At 44.9% G+C, this 21494-nt stretch overlaps 1 protein-coding gene across 6 annotated transcripts in view; it reads left to right on the forward strand.

The window, feature by feature from the left end:
• LYRM9 (LYR motif containing 9) overlaps positions 1 to 13243 on the forward strand; it is a 32894-nt gene extending 19651 nt beyond the window's left edge. For all 6 annotated transcript variants that reach the window (XM_069761301.1, XM_069761298.1, XM_069761296.1 and 3 more), the window contains 3 exons: positions 1506 to 1653; positions 2781 to 2873; positions 12938 to 13243. In XM_069761301.1, the coding sequence (XP_069617402.1) occupies positions 1528 to 1653; positions 2781 to 2873; positions 12938 to 12955 (237 nt within the window). In that variant the 5' untranslated portion in view covers positions 1506 to 1527 and the 3' untranslated portion in view covers positions 12956 to 13243. The remainder of the gene's footprint in view (positions 1 to 1505; positions 1654 to 2780; positions 2874 to 12937) is intronic.
• Positions 13244 to 21494: the final 8251 nt, after the last annotated feature.

The raw sequence follows: 21494 nt of genomic DNA on the forward strand, positions 1-21494 counted from the left end.
CAGAAATTAACAGCGGCATTTAACTTGTTTACAGCCGCGGGGGGATCGCGATTCCACCCGTGGCTACTAGGGGCACATGTCAGCTAATGAAATCAGCTGATGTGTTGGAAAAGTTGCGGGCTCATCACCGGAGCCCGCAGCAAGCAGGGGGCCCAAACGTACACATACCTATATGTCTACGGTTGGAAATGGGTTAATGGTAATCTAAAAATTCTTCTGCTTGCTGAATAAACTTGGACTCACAAATCATCACTGCTGGCAATTGTCAACCAATTACATCTCAAATGTGCTTAATAGGAGACAACTCCGGAGACTCTGCAGGCCATGGTAGAAAGTTTAGGCCAGGTAGGTTGCTCCCAGTAGCATGAGAACAATTGACCTGATGTTCTTATGTTGAAAAATGGCGGCCGGGACACTATGGAGAAATGGCCATTCAACTAGCTCCACGATTAATCCATTTTGTACTGCAAGTGAAATTGGACATCACTTGCCAAGCCTGTGTCAAAGTGTCTGCTCAAAACTTCAGAAGGCATTTGCGCAACATTGAGCAAGATGTTCAGCTACAGGTACTCCATTGACTTCACAGAACCACACTCAAAGACTGTCATAGTGCAGGGGAAGATGGCAATGGAGGCTTAAATGATGGTCTATCCTATTCATCTATGAGTCCTGCTTTTTACAGTGATAGCTGGAGATTGGTCTGGGGCAACACCATGAAGCAGCCTTCATGAGGGAAAATCACATCAGTATTAGTCTGGGGATTATGGTGTGGGGTGGCATATTGTATGGTTGCCGGACATCTCTGTACTTCATTACAGGTGCACTAGCAGCTCAGATTTACATTGATTTAGCCAGGAACCAGTGGTGCAGCCGTTTCTCCAAATTGTCCCATGAGCAGTTTTTCAACATGACAACACCGAGCTGTGTGGTTCACGCTACTGTGAGCAGTTTTCATGTTTATAAGTCCATTTAGAATTCTCGTTCCCAATTATTGCATGTGCAAGCATGCCGGCAATTAACCAACAAACGAGCAAAACTCTTGCTCCATGGATAAGTGGTTTGTTCTGGCATAAAGCTAATTTTTGGCAGTTCATCACCTTGTGTGAATAGCATATATAATGCCGATAACATGATTCTGTAAACGGGGACAAAACAATGGCCTAAATATGCTGCGTCTCCAGACTCGTCTCCCACGGTAATTGCAAAAAGGAGCTGCCAGCAGCGAATCTTGATGATTTGCTGCCCAAGTTCATTCAGTGTGGCAGAACATTTCTCAGACAGACGTTAATAACATCATTGATCACAGCCAATGTGTGGAATGGATTTTCTTTAAATTTTTTTAATTCATTTATGATGCATGATTTTTCCTTCCTGGTTTTGCAATTTCAATGCCGAGGAGTATATTTTAATGTATTCATTCAGCATCCTCTGTACTGCGCCCTACATTCTGTTTTTGGGTGTGATTGTTATAGATGTATTATGTGTAAATCTTTTACATTTTACAGCTCCAGGCACTTTCAGCAGATAATGGTACCTTTACCCAGTGCAGAATTGGTACATAAACCTTTACAGCTGTATCGCTATCTTCTTCGTTGCTGCAAGCAACTTCCAAATGAGAATCTTCAACATCATTATAAGCATGCAATACGACAGGTGAGTTGGGTTGGACACTTGTGAGAACTGGATTTTTTTCCTAAATTATTAGGCATATAAACTTTGCATTTTGATATACATTTGGTTGTGTACATGTATAGAAATATATATATTATAGGTCAGTGGGGTTCATCAGAATATATTAAGAAACCTTGAAAATAAATCATCAATTTGATTGCTCTTGTGAGTTACTATACTGAGATCAAAAGGACCCTTTCGTCCTAGTAATGGGCTAGAATAGTCCAATATTTGTTTTCACTTTCTTGGGCACATGCTCCATCTCCTTATTGGTTAAAGGGAACCTGGCTCCCCAAAATTCGAGTATGAGCTGTGGCCACCAGCATCAGGGGCTTATCTACAGCATTCTATAATGCTGTAGATAAGCCCCCGATGTATCCTGAAAGATAAGAAAAACAGGTTATATTATACTCACCCAGGGGAGGTCCCAGTGCGGTCTGGTCCAATGGGCGTCGCGGTCCGGGTCCGGCACCTCCCATCTTCATGCGATGATGTCCTCTTCTTTTCTTCTTGCTGCGGCTCCGGCGCAGGCGTACTTTGTTTGCCCTGTTGAGGGCAGAGCAAAGTACTGCAGTGCGCAGGCGCCGGGAAAGGTCAGAGAGGCGCAACGCCTGCGCACTGCAGTACTTTATCTGTCCTGTTGAGGGCAGAGCAAAGTACGCCTGCGCAGCAGCCGCAGCAGGAAGAAAAGAAGATGACGTCATCGCATAAAGATGGGAGGCGCCGGACCCGGACTGCGACGCCCATCGGACCGGGACCGCCCCCAAGGTGAGTATAATTTAACTTGTTTTTCTTATCTTTCAGGATACATTGGGGGCTTATCTATAGCATTACAGAATGCTGCAGATAAGCCCCTGATGCCGGTGGCCGCAGCTCATTCTTGAATTTTGGGGTGACAGGTTCCCTTTAAGACTGCAGTTCCTCAGGAGATGAGGATCCTGCAAAGATTCTGCAATGGGAAGGCCCAAAGTATGACAAGCTCCTTTCTTTTCAGGGGCCTCATAGCAGCTGAATGGTTCTCCCTTATGGTGGGTACACGTCTTGCCATGATACTAGCATTACAACGTGTGTCCAGCTATATTCGTATATCATGGTGTGTTTTTTCACAGAGCTTTCGGGTTCACTCTGATGAAGATGACTCTGAGAGGATTCAACAGATTGTTAAAAGGGCCATAGAAGATGCAGACTGGGTGATGAATAAGGCAAGTATGACCAAAAATAAAATTCACGTTTAGCGATTTCTTGATAGCTTCTCTAGATGCGTCATTATTTTTTTACATTTATTCTGGAAAGTGTTATTTTTTCTGATATTTGATGTTGGGAACATATAGAAGGGCGCACATTGCCAGTGTTTTAACATCTGAATTGCATGGTTGAATAGGCAACTATATGACACTGAAAATCAATCTCTCCTACAAAGATTCTATGTACTAGAAGCTTTTGTCATTTCTTGACAAAGCAGCTTGACCTCCCATTTCATGTTAGCAGCTATCACTTGTATATTTTAATGGGGGGCACAGTCAGCATCATTAATCTACCCGTAAATCACAGACTGGGCCCATGGAGATGTCATTTTGCCATTAGTTTAGTTTCAATTTCTAACACTAGTAATATTTAACCAATGATTTCAACCAATAGTTTACATTTAATCTAAGATAACTCGTGTATTTCCTTAGTCATTATGTCCTTAGACTTCTGTATAAATTGTGACTCATTTGATGTGATGTTACTGAGAACTTAGTAAACATTCTGTAGTTTTAATGCTACCGTTAATATTATAAACCAGGAAATTCCCACAGGTTCATGATCACATTTACGGTATATTTTGCCGATGTTATTTTCCCATCGCCACATATTGTATGTTATTCTTCCTTCTTCTGCTCTAAAAATAAAAACTGACGGAATATGATGATTAGAGTGAACAAAAATGCATTGGAAATTGAAAGGAAAATACCATCAATGGGATGGTTGGGTAAGTGGTTACACACAAAGGATACACATAAAGGGTAAAATGAAAGAGAAATTAAGCAGCTGCAATAAATGCTTAACTCTCCTCTGTGCTTTTTCACTACAGTCCTCGCCTCCTGTATTTAAAGGGGTTGTAGTGTTTTGGGAGCATTTTTTTTCTCAATTGCATATATTTGGAGCTAAAAATCATTTTTGCAATTGGGTGTCAAAAAAGAAAAAATGGTTATTTTGCATCGTTTTTCTTTTACAAGCTCTTTGTTTACCTGCACATTAAACTTTGGTGGTGAGGCCGGCATCACACTCAGCGTAGGGAGATACGGTCCGTATTTTACATGCGTAATACGCAGAACTTATCCCAAAACCGTGATCCATATGTCATCCGTAGGCAGGGTGTGGCAGTGTATTTTACGCATGTAAACCTCCGTATGTAATCCGTATGGCATCCGTACAGTGAGATTTTCTCGCCGGCTTGCAAAATGGACATAGAATGGATCCATGGGCTCAAATATTCGTGAAAACATATATACAGTCATATATATATTTATATATATACTAGATGGTAGCCCGATTCTAACGCATCAGGTATTCTAGAATATGCATGTCCACGTAGTATATTGCACAGCCCACGTAGTATATTGCCCAGCCACGTAGTATATTGCCCAGCCACGTAGTATATTGCCCAGTCACGTACTATATTGCCCAGCTACGTAGTATATTGCCCAGTCACGTAGTGTATTGCCCAGTCACGTACTATATTGCCCAGCTACGTAGTATATTGCCCAGTCACGTAGTATATTGCCCAGTCACGTAGTATATTGCCCAGTCACGTAGTATATTGCCCAGCCACGCAGTATGTTGTCCAGTCACGTACTATATTGCCCAGCTACGTAGTATATTGCCCAGTGACGTGCCCAGTCACTTAGTATATTGCCCAGTCACGTACTATATTGCCCAGCTACGTAGTATATTGCCCAGTGACGTGCCCAGTCACGTAGTATATTGCCCAGCCACGTAGTATATTGCCCAGCCACGTAGTATATTGCCCAGTCACGTACTATATTGCCCAGCTACGTAGTATATTGCCCAGTGACGTGCCCAGTCACGTAGTATATTGCTCAGTCACGTAGAATATTGCCCAGTCACGTACTATATTGCCCAGCTACGTAGTATATTGCCCAGTGACGTGCCCAGTCACGTAGTATATTGCCCAGTCACGTAGTATATTGCCTACTCACGTACTATATTGCCCAGCTACGTAGTATATTGCCCAGTCACGTAGTATATTGCCCAGTCACGTAGTATATTGCCCAGTCATGTAGTATATTGCCCAGTCACGTACTATATTGCCCAGCTACGTAGCATATTGCCCAGTGACGTGCCCAGTCACGTAGTATATTGCCCAGTCACGTAGTATATTGCCCAGTCACGTATATTGCCCAGTCACGTAGTACATTGCCCAGTCACGTAGTATATTGCCCAGTCACGTAGTATATTGCCCAGTCATGTAGTATATTGCCCAGTCATGTAATACATTGCCCAGTCACGTAGTATATTGCCCAGTCACGTAGTATATTGCCCAGTCATGTAGTATATTGTCCAGTCATGTAGTATATTGCCCAGTCATGTAGTATATTGCCCAGTCATGTAGTACATTGCCCAGTCACGTAGTACATTGCCCAGTCACGTAGTATATTGCCCAGTCACGTAGTATATTGCCCAGTCACGTAGTATATTGCCCAATCATGTAGTACATTACCCAGTCACGTAGTATATTGCCCAGTCAAGTAGTATATTGCCCAGTCATGTAGTATATTGCCCAACCACGTAGTATATTGCCCAGTCACATAGTATATTGCACAGTGACGTAGTATACAGCACAGTGCCACATAGTTGCACAGCGACGTAGTATACAGCACAGAGCCACGTAGTATACTGTCCAGTCACGTAGTATATTGCCCAGCCACGTAGTATATTGGCCAGCCACGTATATTAACAGGTTAAAAAAGACTTAAAATAAAAAAAACATATACTCACGTTCCGAGGGCCCATTGTAGTCCTGCCGCTTGTGTGCGGTGTACGCGGCAGCTTCCGGTCCCAGGGTTGGATGAGCGCAGGACCTGTGATGACGTCGCAGTCACATGACATGTAAAATTAGATCTTTTTACTATTGATGCTGCATACACAGCATCAATAGTAAAAAGTTGGTCACACAGGGTTAATAGCTGCGTTAATGGAGTGCGTTACACCGCGGCATAACGCGGTCCATTAACGCTGCCATTAACCCTGTATGAGGGCTGACTGGAGGGGAATATGGAGCGGGCACTGACTGCGGGGAGGAAGGAACGGCCATTTTTCCGCCAGACTGTGCCCGTCGCTGATTGGACGTGGCAATGGTCGTGGGCGTTTTGCCACGACCAATCAGCAACTTGGATTTCCATGACAGAGGCCGCGACCAATGAATATCCGTGACAGACAGACAGACAGACAGACGGAAGTGACCCTTAGACAATTATATAGTAGATATATACATATATATTTATATATATTTATATGTCAGTGAGACACATATATATACATATATTTATATTTCATACAGCGCTAGATAACAGAAAAGCCGGTAATTCAATTGCCGGCTTTTGCTATCTCCTTCCTAAACCCGACATGATATGAGGCATGGTTTACATACTGTAAGGGTATGTGTACACGTTCAGGATTGCATCAGGATTTGGTCAGGATTTTATGTCAGTATTTGTAAGCCAAAACCAGGAGTGGGTGATAAATGCAGAAGTGGTGCATATGTTTCTATTATACTTTTCCTCTAATTGTTCCACTCCTGGTTTTGGCTACAAATACTGATGAAAAATCCTGACCAAATCCTGATGCAATCCTGAACGTGTGCACATACCCTAAACCTTTTCATATCCTTTTTTTTCATATTCCTCACTACTAATGTTAGTAGTGTGTGTGTGCAAAATTTGGGGGCTCTAGCTGTTAAAAGAAAGGGTTAAATCGCGGAAGTTCTGAAAGTAATGGTATTCTATAGTGAAGACAGTCGCTGTGTATGATCTGGAAACCCAGCAACATTGAATGCATTTACTTAGATGATAGAATGCTACACGGGAATGCTCATTCGGACAAGCACTCCTATGTTCGTGTAGAGAGGGGGAGCCAGGGAGGTAGCCATGGCCGACAATAATCCCTGTATTACTCCCTGGACCCCTTCCTGCATAACTTCACATTTCTCTGCTGGTTTACATCTGTGCTGACTCTCTGCGCCATCTGGACTTGCCCGGTACGGGGATGTCCAAAGGAGACACACTCTGGCTTCACTTCTACATGAACTTGTTTACTCAGCACAACTTGCTCAAATACAGGCCCTTCGAGTATCACAGTCAGTACCTTCTTCTCTGTCCCTGCTCTGTCCTCTCCTTCTCCATATTCAGCCCCGGGTCAGACCGTATCTTCAGTCCTGCAGAATCTATTCCATCCAGAATTCTTGCCTCACATGGGAGAGTTCTACACCGCTTCGCCCCGTCTCTAAAAACTGCTGCCCAGGCAAAGACCTGCCACATCTTGCTTGTGCTCCCCAGCTGAACAAACTTCTCTTTCTCTCTATGGGAACAGATTCCTTTAGTTGTGTCCGCAGCGCTTCCATACTCCTTTCCTCCTAGACGAATCCTTAGTGCAGATCTACTATCCTGGGCCCCTTCCTTAATGTTGCGGGGCGCAGCGACTCCTCGCCAGGCTGCCCTGTGAGCTGCACTGGCGCCAAGGCCCTGACTGACTAAAGCCAGGAAGCATAACTATTTTTATGGCACTGTGCCCCTCCAACTCTAACTTTATGCTACAGTGCCCCCCTCTAATGGCCAACTATGGACACTACACCCCTATCACTATACTGAGCCTGGGGACAAACTTTCCCTATAAACTATATGTGCATGGAATATACAGAGCGATATACAGACAGTATAGCAATGCTCTTGTACTCAGTGGTAATACGCTTTATGTGTAGCAGTACCACCGTGTATGAACACATTAATTACATATATATACACACTTAAAGTGGTTGGGGAGAAGATGGGAACAAAACATATCTGCATCCCCTACATTCTATATGAGAATTTGCCAACAGACATTCCTGGTGGCTTATCTCCTGGAGAACATAGCGATTGGCAGTCAGAAACCATACATGCATAATCGACATTTACCCCTAAAATCACTTGACCGTCGTTCCAATACATATTATACTGTCGGTGGTGGCTGACATTAGTCTAATGTGCATTGGGGGCTTTATTCTGTAGGTTCTTCTGTCAATAAAGGCATTCTCAGTATAGTATCATGAAAAAAAATTATTTACCAACGTTTATATGATATAGCATCTCAGGCTTGTCTTATAAATAAAACTCATTGCCTATCTGTTAAACATCTGTAAGATAGATAAGTATCTTATTCATGGAGATCCCTCTGCTAGACACCACAAAAACAGGGAGTCGCTTCAAATTGTATAGGACTGAGGGAGTTAGGCTACTTTCACACTGACGTTTTTTTTAATACGTCACAATGCGTCGTATAGGGGAAAAAACGCATCCTGCAAAGTTGTTTGCAGGATGCGTTTTTGCCCCATAGAGTTACATTACCGACGCATTGCAACGTATTGACACACGTCTAAACCATCTTGCGGCGGTTGTACCGTGTTGTGGCGGACCGCCGGGAGCAAAAAACGTTAAATGTAACCTTTTTTGCAGCCAACGGACCGCTTTTTCTGACCGCGCATGTGCGGCCAGAACTCCGCCCCCATCTCCCCGCACCTCACAATGGGGCAGCGGATGCGCCAGAGAAATGCATCCGCTGCCCCTGTTGTGCGGCACAACAAAAGCTAGCGTCGGAATCTCGGCCCGACGCACTGCGACGGGCCGAATCCGACGCTAGTGTGAAAGTAGCCTTAGCCGAGTGCCGTAGGTGGCTATCTGTGACAGTCCCATAATGAAAAGCTCCAATTATCATGCTCGGTCCCACTAGTGAGACTGCCACCTATCGCCTATCTTATGATCGGTGGTAATTTTTGATTGCGAGAAAAACATTTTTAGTGATTTGGATCAGGGTCTGTTCCGCAGGACTTGGCGCATAGCAAATGTGGTGCCAATATTCAAAAAGGTCTCTAAAAGTGAACCTGGAAATTATAGGCCAGTAAGTCTAACCTCTATTGTTGGTAAAATATTTGAAGGGTTTCTGAGGGATGTTATTCTGGATTATCTCAATGAGAATAACTGTTTAACTCCATATCAGCATGGGTTTATGAGAAACAGCATGGGTTTATGAGAAATCGCTCCTGTCAAACCAATCTAATCAGTTTTTATGAAGAGGTAAGCTATAGGCTGGACCACGGTGAGTCATTGGACGTGGTATATCTCGATTTTTCCAAAGCGTTTTTTATACCGTGCCGCACAAGAGGTTGGTACACAAAATGAGAATGCTTGGTCTGGGGGAAAATGTGTGTAAATGGGTTAGTAACTGGCTTAGTGATAGAAAGCAGAGGGTGGTTATAAATGGTATAGTCTCTAACTGGGTCGCTGTGACCAGTGGGGTACCGCAGGGGTCGGTATTGGGACCTGTTCTCTTCAACATATTCATTAATGATCTGGTAGAAGGTTTACACAGTAAAATATCGATATTTGCAGATGATACAAAACTATGTAAAGCAGTTAATACAAGAGAAGATAGTATTCTGCTACAGATGGATCTGGATAAGTTGGAAACTTGGGCTGAAAGGTGGCAGATGAGGTTTAACAATGATAAATGTAAGGTTATACACATGGGAAGAAGGAATCAATATCACCATTACACACTGAACGGGAAACCACTGGGTAAATCTGACAGGGAGAAGGACTTGGGGATCCTAGTTAATGATAAACTTACCTGGAGCAGCCAGTGCCAGGCAGCAGCTGCCAAGGCAAACAGGATCATGGGGTGCATTAAAAGAGTCTGGGTACACATGATGAGAGCATTGTACTGCCTCTGTACAAATCCCTAGTTAGACCGCACATGGAGTACTGTGTCCAGTTTTGGGCACCGGTGCTCAGGAAGGATATAATGGAACTAGAGAGAGTACAAAGGAGGGCAACAAAATTAATAAAGGGGATGGGAGAACTATAATACCCAGATAGATTAGCGAAATTAGGATTATTTAGTCTAGAAAAAAGACGACTGAGGGGCGATCTAATAACCATGTATAAGTATATAAGGGGACAATACAAATATCTTGCTGAGGATCTGTTTATACCAAGGAAGGTGACGGGCACAAAGGGGAATTCTTTGCGTCTGGAGGAGAGAAGGTTTTTCCACCAACATAGAAGAGGATTCTTTACTGTTAGGGCAGTGAGAATCTGGAATTGCTTGCCTGAGGAGGTGGTGATGGCGAACTCAGTCGAGGGGTTCAAGAGAGGCCTGGATGTCTTCCTGGAGCAGAACAATATTGTATCATACAATTATTAGGTTCTGTTGAAGGATGTAGATCTGGGGATTTATTATGATGGAATATAGGCTGAACTGGATGGACAAATGTCTTTTTTCGGCCTTACTAACTATGTTACTATGAACTATGTTACTATGTTATTATGCTGCTGATCTCTAACGGAAAAACTCTTAAGGGTTATATCAGATAACGGTTTTTCACTTACGTGATCTATCCATGCTTTCCATGTGTCCTGTATTAGTTAAATAAAAAATATGAACATATGTCCATTATTGAGTCAGAGATCCAAATCACTCACACAAGTGACCAGGGATCAAGCAATGCTGAAAATTTGATTTTGATTTAACGCATTGAAAGAACCCTTTACTTTTTCTCGTGCGAATGAGAATCCTAAGAGACCTTAATTAGATGTACCATAAATGTCTTTAACATTTATGGAATTTCGATAGGAAACTAATAGATGTAGAGAGCCATACATATGCGGCCACGTCTTATGGAAGATGTGACCCAGCAGTAGAAGCCGCATCTAGTAGGAACTTATAACATAATAGATGGTGGCCCGATTCTAATGCATCAGGTATTCTAGAATGTGTATGTAGTTTATTTATGAAGATTTTAGAATAATACAATGAATACACAGAATTCGGCTGGCCAGGCGCGACATATTAGCGAAGCATAGTTCAAATCCCGTGCCAATTCGCGTCCGAAGTGTGCCTGTCGCTGATTGTTCGCGGCCACGTAGTATATAGCAGCCCACATAGCATATAACACAGCCACGTAGTATATAACACAGCTCACGTAGTATATAACAGCCCACGCAGTATATAACATAGCCCACATAGTGTATAACAGCCCATTTAGTGTATAACACAGCCACCTAGTATATAACACAGCCCACGTAGTATATTGCACAGACACGTAGTATGTAGCACAGCCCACGTAGTATATTGCACAGCCACGTAGTATATTGCACAGCCCATGTAGTATATTGCAGTCCACGTAGTATATTGCACAGCCCATGTAGTATATTGCACAGCCACATAGTATGTAGCACAGCCCACGTAGTATATTGCACAGCCACGTAGTATATTGCACAGCCCATGTAGTATATTGCTCAGTCCACGTAGTATATTGCACAGTCCATGTAGTATATTGCACAGCCATGTAGTATGTAGCACAGCCCACGTAGTATATTGCACAGCCACGTAGTATATTGCACAGTCCATGTAGTATATTGCACAGTCCACGAAGTATATTGCATAGCCCATGTAGTATATTGCACAGTTCACGTAGTATATTGCACAGTCCACGTAGTATATAGCACAGCCTACGTAGTATATAGCACAGCCCACGTAGTATATAGCACAGCCCACGTAGTATATTGCACAGTCCACGTAGTATATTGCACAGACCACATAGTATATAGCACAGCCCACGTAGTGTATAACACAGCCACGTAGTATATTACACAGCCCACATAGTATATTGCACAGCTGACGCAGTATATAACACAAACCACACAGTATATAGCACAACCCACACAGTATATTACAGCCATGTAATATATTACACAGCCCACGTAGTATATTGCACAGCCGACGTAGTATATACAGTTGCACAGCGACATAGTATATAACACAGCCCATGCAGTATATAACACAGCCCACATAGTATGTAGCACAGTCAAGTAGTATATTGCACAGCCACGAAGTATATTGCACAGCCACGTAGTATATTGCACAGCCACGTAGTATATTGCACAGTCCACGTAGTATATAGCACAGCCCACATAGTATATAGCACAGCCACGTAGTATATTGCACAGCCGACGCAGTATATAGCAGAGCCGACGCAGTATATAACACAGCCCACGCAGTATATAGCACAGGCCACGCAGTATATTACACAGCCATGTAGTATATAGCACAGCCACGTATTATATTGCAGAGTCGACGTACTATATAACACAGCCAACGCAGTATATAACACTGCCCACGTAGTATATAGCAATGCGGGCACCATATCCCTGTTAAAAAAAAGAATTAAGATAAAAAATAGTTATATACTCACCCTCCGACGGCCCCCGGATCCATCCCAGGCCTTTCCCGCTCCTCGCGCGCTGCTGCGGTCCCAAGCGGCAATAACACGTGACGATGTAGCGGTCTTGTGAGACCGCTACGTCATCTCTGGTCATTGCCGAAATGCATTATTGCGACCGGAGCGGCGCGCGAGGAGCGGGAAAGGCCTGGGCTGGATCCGGGGGCCATTGGAGGGTGAGTATATAATGATTTTTTATTTCTTTTAATTATTTTTAACACTATATGTTTTTACTATTGATGCTGCATAGGCAGCATCAATAGTAAAAAGTTGGTCTCACAGAGGGTTAATGGCAGCGTTAACGGACTGCCTTACACCGCGTTATGCCCCAGTGTAAGGCAGTCCTTTTAACGCTATCTGGGCGCTGACTGGGGGGAGTATGGAGGGGGCACTGACTGCAGGGGAGGAGGGAGAGGCCATTTCGCGTGCGGACTGTGCCTGTCGCTGATTGGTCGCGGCCAGCTGGCCGCGACCAATCAGCGACGCGGGATTTCCGTGACAGACAGACAGAAGGACGCAAGTGACCCTTAGACAATTATATATCATATAACATATCCTACTGATAACATCTTTAATGTCCCAGATAGGTCAACTCTTTATCATGTTTATCATGTTTTTTTTTGTGCTTGGAGCTACTATAAGGCCCATTTAAAATTTCCAAGTTTTCTGGTTGTATCAAAGCATTGTTTTGTATATTGTAATTTAATTATTAATTTATATCTTTTGCAGTATAAAAAACAAGACTAACAAACCATATAAAGCCACAACTTCATCAGAAGAGAAATTCATGGACAACATGTTGCATAATTTGACTGCAGCCACAGAGCTTAAACCCATCTAATAACAAGAAACGTCTTCCGGATCATGAGCTTTGCTTCATACAAGGAACATTCCTTGTATACTGTAACTTCAACACAAACATTAAGGGTTATTGGAATTGATGCATCACCTATAATGACAGGCATTTGCTTTTGTACATTCTGAGTTATAGTAATTGTAACATATGTAAATATTAAAGTGTGGGATTTGCTTCTCCTTTTTGTACAAGAAGTATTTCATGAAAGGAAATTGAATTCCATAAAAGGTGAATCCAAAAGCCTGGTTTCTGTAATTCGGGTATTTTATGAGATTTTGTTTTTAATTAGAAATATCAATCGTAGCATCCTGAAAATACTATAGAGATAAAATTTCACAATTGTGTTGATTTTTTTTTTACATACCGTAAATCGACTATTAGATCTCATAAATAGCTATAAACACAGGTAAATTTAAATAAGATTTCTCCGGTTAAAGCTCCTATTTTTATTGTCTACAAAAAAGTAACAAGAAGAGGTTTGTGCAGAAGGTATAGCCAACATCTACAGTAGGGCAGTGAATACAATCTGGTAACAATAATTTTAGGAAGCTTCAGTGATAACATAGAGGACTTTTAAAATACACTCACATGTTTGAAATTACAATTAGCAAGAAGAAAAAGTCATGGAATTATGGAAATCACAGAATGGATAGAAATGTAAATGAAATGCAAATTATGAAAAAATGGAAAGAAAATTTTAAAACATCTCGATTATTTAGTATCATGTATGAGAGCCATGTGCGGAAATGTACACCCCTGCATGCCTTGTATGTTATCAGTGAGGTTATTAATGGCTGTCTGAACAATGTTCTTCCACATTGAATGCAGGTGGACACAAACATCATCAAGTTCCGCTGCTGGCAATTGGCAATTGCTGAGCAATGACATCCCAGATGTATTCTATGGGAGCCAGTCAAAACACAGAGTCCAATCAGATGAGCGTGTTAGTACAACAGGAAAAAGCCCTCTTCACAATGTATAGGAAATGATACTGCATACAAGAAAATGGAAAGCATAACGTCAAATCTAGAATTAGAGGTAACATAGCAATCATAACATGATCAAATCCATAGGCAATGGATGGCAAGGCATGAGGTAATTAACCTGATAATGAAGGGCAGGGAGAGGAACCCGAGGCGTTTTTCACGTAGGCTTCTTCCAAGGGGTATTCAACATGCGGTCTGGCATTGTCATATTGAAACAACTCCTGGAACACTTTGTAGAAATGCATGTACCAATGGTTCCATGGAAAAATTAATGCAGTGCCAAACTTATTGGAATGAAGACTGGCGTGTTCCGGCTACCATACGTTATGCCTCCCCAGACTATGATCTTAAGAGGGTCGGGTGAAACATTCCCTCGTGAAGTCCTCTTTATGGTGCTGCCTACATGGTCTCCAGGCCAAACTCTGGTTATCATTGCTTTCAAGACAAAGAGTGGGGCTCATTGCTGAATAGGATAGACCTCTATTCCAATCTGCATCGCAATCTTTCTCTGCACCATGATATCCTTTGAGATTGTTAAGAGTGAGGTCAATGATACACTTGTAGCTGGAGATGTGGCTCAGCCTAAAGTTCAAATGCCTTCAGATGGTTTGTGTAGACACTGGTTTGGTGCCTTAGGCTTGGTATGAAATGTCTAATTTCACTTGCTGTACAGAAAGTGCAGCGCCCCAGAGATCTGGTCGTTGCAGTATGACGCTCTGCCACTAAGGGGAGTGATGGTACGTCTGATGGCACTAAAGGAGTTCTCCTGACCAGGTATCACCAGAACACATTACACTTCACACTCCGGCCACTAGGGGGAGAAAAAGGCTTTATTTATTGGGCCACTCCTCACACTGGTAAAACTAGGGGTTGGGGAGGAAGTTAGTCAGAAGCTGACTGGGTTGGATTCAGGTAACATCCCGTGGCAGGGGGTGTTGCAGGGAGAAGACACAGGGGGGTCCCTGTCAGGCGTGGGAACCTGGCAGGTGCCTAGCGAACAGAACGTAACGGAACCGCGCTGGCACTACCTTGCGGCGGTATCCTAAGAAAGAGACACGAAGGGAAAGATATTGTGGAACAGTGTAAACGAGATCAAGCACGAAGGAGAGCCAGTAGGAGTCGTGCCGTCGTGGCTGGATCACCGTAGGAGTAAATGACTCTAGGCTTTACTTCAAACTCCGCAGGACAGTTAATTATAGGTTGGCTGTCTACCTTAAATTTCCTAAGAAGACATAGGGGGCAACAGTGGGAGAGGGGCGTCTCTAGGGTCCCGGAAGACCTCCAGGCCTTCCCGTCATACGGGTGCGTCCTAGCCAAAACATACTGGGGGACGAGAAACTAGTAACATCTGGAACTAAAGAAAGAGAGAGAGCTGTAGAGAACGACGAACGAGAACAGCAGTTGTGAGGACTATTCCGAATGCTCAGCAGGGTAGGACTACAACACACAGGCGCTAGTGGTAGGCAACGATTTCCATCTGCGAAGGAGACTCTGGAAGTGCCCATCAGACCGGCCGGTCTCTGATAGCCCTGTTCGTGCTCTGGATTGAGGATCCTGAAGTCTACAGTAAAGAGGTAAAGAGACTGAAACCTTGTGTCCTCGTTATTGCCTGCACCTCACACCATCACCATCCATCTTACTGGGAAGCCCTGGGGACATACTTCACCTGTGGGAAGGTATACCATCCAGCTGCCATTCCATTACCTCAGCGGACCCGACAGCAGCGTCGGTCACCCTGACCGAACACCACAGGTGGCATCACGAACCCCTGACGGACTGCACCACCTTTATTGGACACCCCTTAGCAGGGTCGCGGACCGGGTCTAGCCACCGTGACAGCCTCAGAATCGAACCAGAGAGGCCCGGTACCGAGAACTCGTGGCCCTGTGTCTGGGGGCGCTCCAACTTGGCATCACGAACAGGATCCTACTTAAGCCTGAGAAGCAGGTCATGTGTGCCTTGGAACTGCGACTGAAACGTGTTGGACTGTGATTTATTGCAAAGACTGTATTGCTATCTGCCGCAAGATTCCCGCCAAATCCGCCGCCATTGCCACGCCACGAGGAGCGCAGGAGGAGGGCGTGCCATGGGAGGAGACTATCAAAGTGGCGCCAGAAGTGCTGACCGCCCCCTCCGATTACTGTTGCGGGGGGATGATCTGCCCCAAAGCAGAGGAGAACCGCCCCCTGACTTGCAGCGGTGGGAACCAAGACAAGAAGGAGCCACACCCCCAGGAAATGGAGGAGCAGCGTGTGAGTGCCATTGCAGACCCCGGAGAGGGGATGACCACCAGCGGGTGCCGAACGATGAAGGAGCGATCCTGGCCTGTCCCCGTCAGCCGGAGGTAAACCGGAACTCGAATCTGCCGCGGTTGGGGGGCACGGATTTCTTGGAGCCGCGGGCGGAGGAGCCAAGTCAGCCTATCCTGAGCGTGGAGCCAGCCGATGTGAAGCAATGGAGATCGGAGCCGTCACTGAGGGCCGCACCAGGAGAACCGCGGTCCGAGCTGCAGCCGACTCCAGAGTCCTCATCAATGGAACCGATCGGCATCGGTGGAACCACATCAGACGGAGGTATGGAAAATGCCCCTGCCCTCCTGATCAATCCGGCTCCCATGACCACTCCCCGTCCTGACAGCGACCGACTCCCTGCTCCTGAGCTGGTGGTTATAGCCCCCGGCACTATGGAGAAGCTGGTGCCTCCGATACCGACGACTATGGGGATACCACTGGGAGTAAGCTCAGAGGGGGTGATCTTCCAATGGGACACCCCAAGGATGGGGCCAGACGGGACTAGACAGGAGGGCCTCAGCATCGCTGCTCTTACTTGGGAACAATATAAACAATGTCTAATTTTACACTGGAAAGACCGAAAAGAGACAAAACAAAGTGACCCACCGAAAGTACAAGGACCAAAGACAGAACGCAGTAAAGGGAGTCCAGTAAAGCAGGGAACTGTGCTAGCCTTTCACCCGAAGCGGGGTTGGGGCTATATACAGGAACCAGGGCTACCGATGGAAATCTTCCTTACTAGCTACAATGTGAAGGCCCCGCGTCGCGATAGAGGTGACGGACAGCTGCTACACAGAGGAGACCAGGTGACGTACACCCGCCATCGGAGTGCGCAAGGGTGGTGCGCTCGAAATGTCTACCGATGCGAGCCGGTAATGGCGCCACCTGCTGTCCTGACTACGACTAACCCTGATTTGACGAACTCCACCCCTGTCACCACAGTGTGCATTATCGCCGCTACTGAACTTGCAACCAAAGCTGACATTCGGATCCAGACTCCGGGTGATCTGTCCGCACCTGAGAGACGAACCCACGACACTGACACCGCATCAGGTGAGAACACGGAACCAGGGCTTCCACGGCCGGAAAGTGTTCGTTACCGATGGATGCCTTGCAACCTATTATAGAAATAAACCTCGAAACCCCGACAAATGTAAATAGTTAACTGTTTCCTGCTTTTGCTGCCTTAAACCCGTCTAGGGTTATTCCGTAGGGGTTAGAGAGAGAGTCCTCCTGAGAACTGTAGAAAGATGGTCGGCACAATGACAGTAGGCCCAGCCAAGGAGCTAGGCGGTCCTGCATTGGGGAAGTTAGAACGGAAAGAAAAGTTGAGTTATTTATATAGTATTTTATACTAGGCCTTTAGTGGGTTCAGCTTATACGCCCTTAAAGGAAAAAGTTAAATTAGGGTTCAATGTTTGCACTTGGTAGAATACCCGGCTGGGTATTGAGAGTTATTTATAGTCAACCTGTTATTTAAAAATATTTAATTTTGTTTGTAACGTTCAAGTGTCCTCACCTCCCATAAAGGGAAGCATTGTTCTATTTACTTGTTTTAGCATTTCAAAAATTTTATGTCTTTTGCTGCTATGTATTGTTGTTCTTCTTCCCAATCCAGGAGTACTGGATTTAACCGGGGGGGGGGGGGGGGGTGCAGCGCCCCAGAGATCTGGTCGTTGCAGTATGACACTCTGCCACTAAGGGGAGTGATGGTACGTCTGATGGCACTAAAGGAGTTCTCCTGACCAGGTATCACCAGAACACATTACACTTCACACTCCGGCCACTAGGCGGAGAAAAAGGCTTTATATATTGGGCCACTCCTCACACTGGTAAAACTAGGGGTTGGGGAGGAAGTTAGTCAGTAGCTGACTGAGTTGGATTCAGGCAACATCCCGTGGCAGGGGGTGTTGCAGGGAGAAGACACAGGGGGTTCCCTGTCAGGCGTGGGAACCTGGCAGGTGCCTAGCGAACAGAACGTAATGGAACCACGCCTGCACTACCTTGCGGCGGTATCCTAAGAAAGAGACACGAAGGGATGGATATTGTGGAACAGTGTAAACGAGATCAAGCACAAAGGAGAGCCAGTAGGAGTCATGCCGTGAGACCGAGGCAACATCCTACTGAGGCGCGTAGCCGGTGGCCGGAACACCGCGGGAGTAACTGACTAGGCCTTACTTCGAACTCCACAGGACGGTTAATTATAGGTTGGCTGTCTACCTTAAATTTTCTAAGAAGACATAGGGGGCAACAGTGGGAGAGGGGCGTCTCTAGGGTCCCGGAAGACCTCCAGGCCTTCCTATCATACGGGTGCGTCCTAGCCAAAACATACTGGGGGACGAGAAACTAGTAACATCTGGAACTAAAGAAAGAGAGAGAGCTGTAGAGAACGACGAATGAGAACAGTAGTTGTGAGGACTATTCCGAATGCTCAGCAGGGTAGGACTACAACACACAGGCGCTAGTGGTAGGCAACGATTTCCATCTGCGAAGGAGACTCTGGAAGTGCCCATCAGACCGGCCGGTCTCTGATAGCCCTGTTAAACGTGCTCTGGATTGAGGATCCTGAAGTCTACAGTAAAGAGGTAAAGAGACTGCAACCTTGTGTCCTCGTTATTGCCTGCACCTCACACCATCACCATCCATCTTACTGGGAAGCCCTGGGGTCATACTTCACCTGTGGGAAGGTATACCATCCAGCTGCCATTCCATCACCCCAGCGGACCCCACAGCAGCGTCAGTCACCCTGACCGAACACCACAGGTGGCGTCACGAACCCCTGACAGACTGCACCACCTTTATTGGACACCCCTTAGCAGGGTCGCGGACCGGGTCTAGCCACCGTGACAGCCTCAGAACCGAACCAGAGAGGTCCGGTACTGAGAACTCGTGGCCCTGTGTCTGGGGGCGCTCCAACTGCATTGAACATGGAACCAGTGATACACCCATTTCTCCAAAGTGCCTTCAATATGACATTGCCAGGCTGCATGTTGCTACTTTGAGCAGTTTGTTAGCAGAACACACTAACGTTAACAGGGTAAATAAAAGGGTACATGTATAAAGTAAAAAAATATAATAATAAATAGTCCGTATAGATGTATACCCTGAGAACACCCAGTGTGCCAAAGGTGTAGTGAAACCACTACATTACTTAGAAAGAGTCATGCTCATCCCATAGAATAAATCTCAAAGAGCAATCACCACAGAGAATGCAATCATATAATGTTTTATTATTTATCAATAACAGACCATACAAAAATACCATTAGATTAAAAATACAAAAAAAAAATAAATGTGCTAAAATTATTGTTAAAATATATATGAATATAGCTGAATATAACAGTGCCTGTGGCTATCAGGTGGCCCTATAATATAATTTGTGTGTCCATATAATAATCCAAATGGCCCAATGTGGACAAATCAGCTGCGCTGATGAAAATGAAAAAAAGGGGAAATAAGTGTGAAAATATATAAATTGTTTATGTGCAATATAAGTAGTGCATAGTAAAATTGTGCACAATTAAGATGATATAAAATCAAGTGCGGTGAAAAAAACGCCAATAAGAGGACCATACAGGAGGACACTTACTTGTATAAGTAATATATATGATTGCAGGGACCACCAGTAGCACTCCAGGGCACCCCGACGCGCGTTTCGGACGCTTGTTCCTTCGTCAGTGTCCTCCTGTATGGTCCTCTTATTGGCGTTTTTTTCACCGCACTTGATTTTATATCATCTTAATTGTGCACAATTTTACTATACACTACTTATATTGCACATAAACAATTTATATATTTTCACACTTATTTCCCCTTTTTTTCATTTTCATCAGCGCAGCTGATTTGTCCACATTGGGCCATTTGGATTATTATATGGACACACAAATTATATTATAGGGCCACCTGATAGCCACAGGCACTGTTATATTCAGCTATATTCATATATATTTTAACAATAATTTTAGCACATATATATATATATTTTTTTGTATTTTTAATCTAATGGTATTTTTGTATGGTCTGTTATTGATAAATAATAAAACATTATATGATTGCATTCTCTGTGGTGATTGCTCTTTGGGATTTATTCTATGGGATGAGCATGACTCTTTTTGAGCAGTTTGTGTAGATTCAACGTACTGCCATGGCCTGCAGCATCTCTGGACTTGTCTCCCATCGAGCACATCTGGGAAGTCATTTGTCGGAAATTATAAAGGATGCTGCCAACAGAGTGTCATGATCCAGGACAGGGTTTTGCTTCCTTTCCGTCCTGGTCAGGTCTGGGTTAATTTTATCCCCCTCTCTTTGGTTCTGGGGCTGCTATTTAGTGCTGTTTCTGCCTGGCTTCGGTGTTGGCTATAGTTCTGGTCCCTCGACTTGAGCTGCCGACCTAGGTTTATCCATGTGATTCTCCTGTCCCCTCTGTTCCCTGTTTGCTCTCTGCCCCGCTTTCCCAGTGCCCCTGTACTACGTCTTTGTTTATGTTTGGCTTCCATGTGCATGACCCGGCTCGGTATATTGACTTGTCTTCTGATTTTGTACCTCCCTGTCTTCTATGGCCTCTGACCCTCTGCTCGTTCCTGACGTTGCTTTCCGCCTCATCCTCTTGTATCTCCGCTCCTGGCTGGTTCCCGACCCTGGCTAGTTATGGACCTCTCTTAAGTCTCTTCCTCTCGGCGGTCGTGCACCTTTGCAGGTCTTAGGCGGCTTGGTTCTGGTTGAGCTCGCTCTCGTTCCCTTGTTCATATCCCAGGCATCGGCGCTCTCCTCACTGGCTGGGTTCGTTCCTCGGCGTTCTCCTCACCGGCTGGGTTCGCGCCTCAGACATCGGCGCTCTCCTCACCAGCTGGGTTGCGCTGCTCGCCTGCAGCATCGACCCTGCTCCCTGCCAGATCCTTGTTCCGTAGACTCTTCTCTCAGGCGCTGCTGTGCCGCTTAGTGGTCACTGCCATATCGCGTCCTGTGAGACGCGACACAGAGGATCTTGATGATTTCTGTACCCAAGTACATTCACCATGGCAGAAGATTCATCATACAAACATTAATAATCTCATTGAAAGTAGCCAAGGCGTATAAATATGTGTATTTCTGCGTTTGGTGATCATACTTGATAGTAATTAAATTGAGATGTTTTGGAATGTTTGTTTCCATTT

Source organism: Ranitomeya imitator, chromosome 3 (assembly GCF_032444005.1).
Source record: "Ranitomeya imitator isolate aRanImi1 chromosome 3, aRanImi1.pri, whole genome shotgun sequence".
Classification (NCBI taxonomy): Eukaryota; Metazoa; Chordata; class Amphibia; order Anura; family Dendrobatidae; genus Ranitomeya; species Ranitomeya imitator.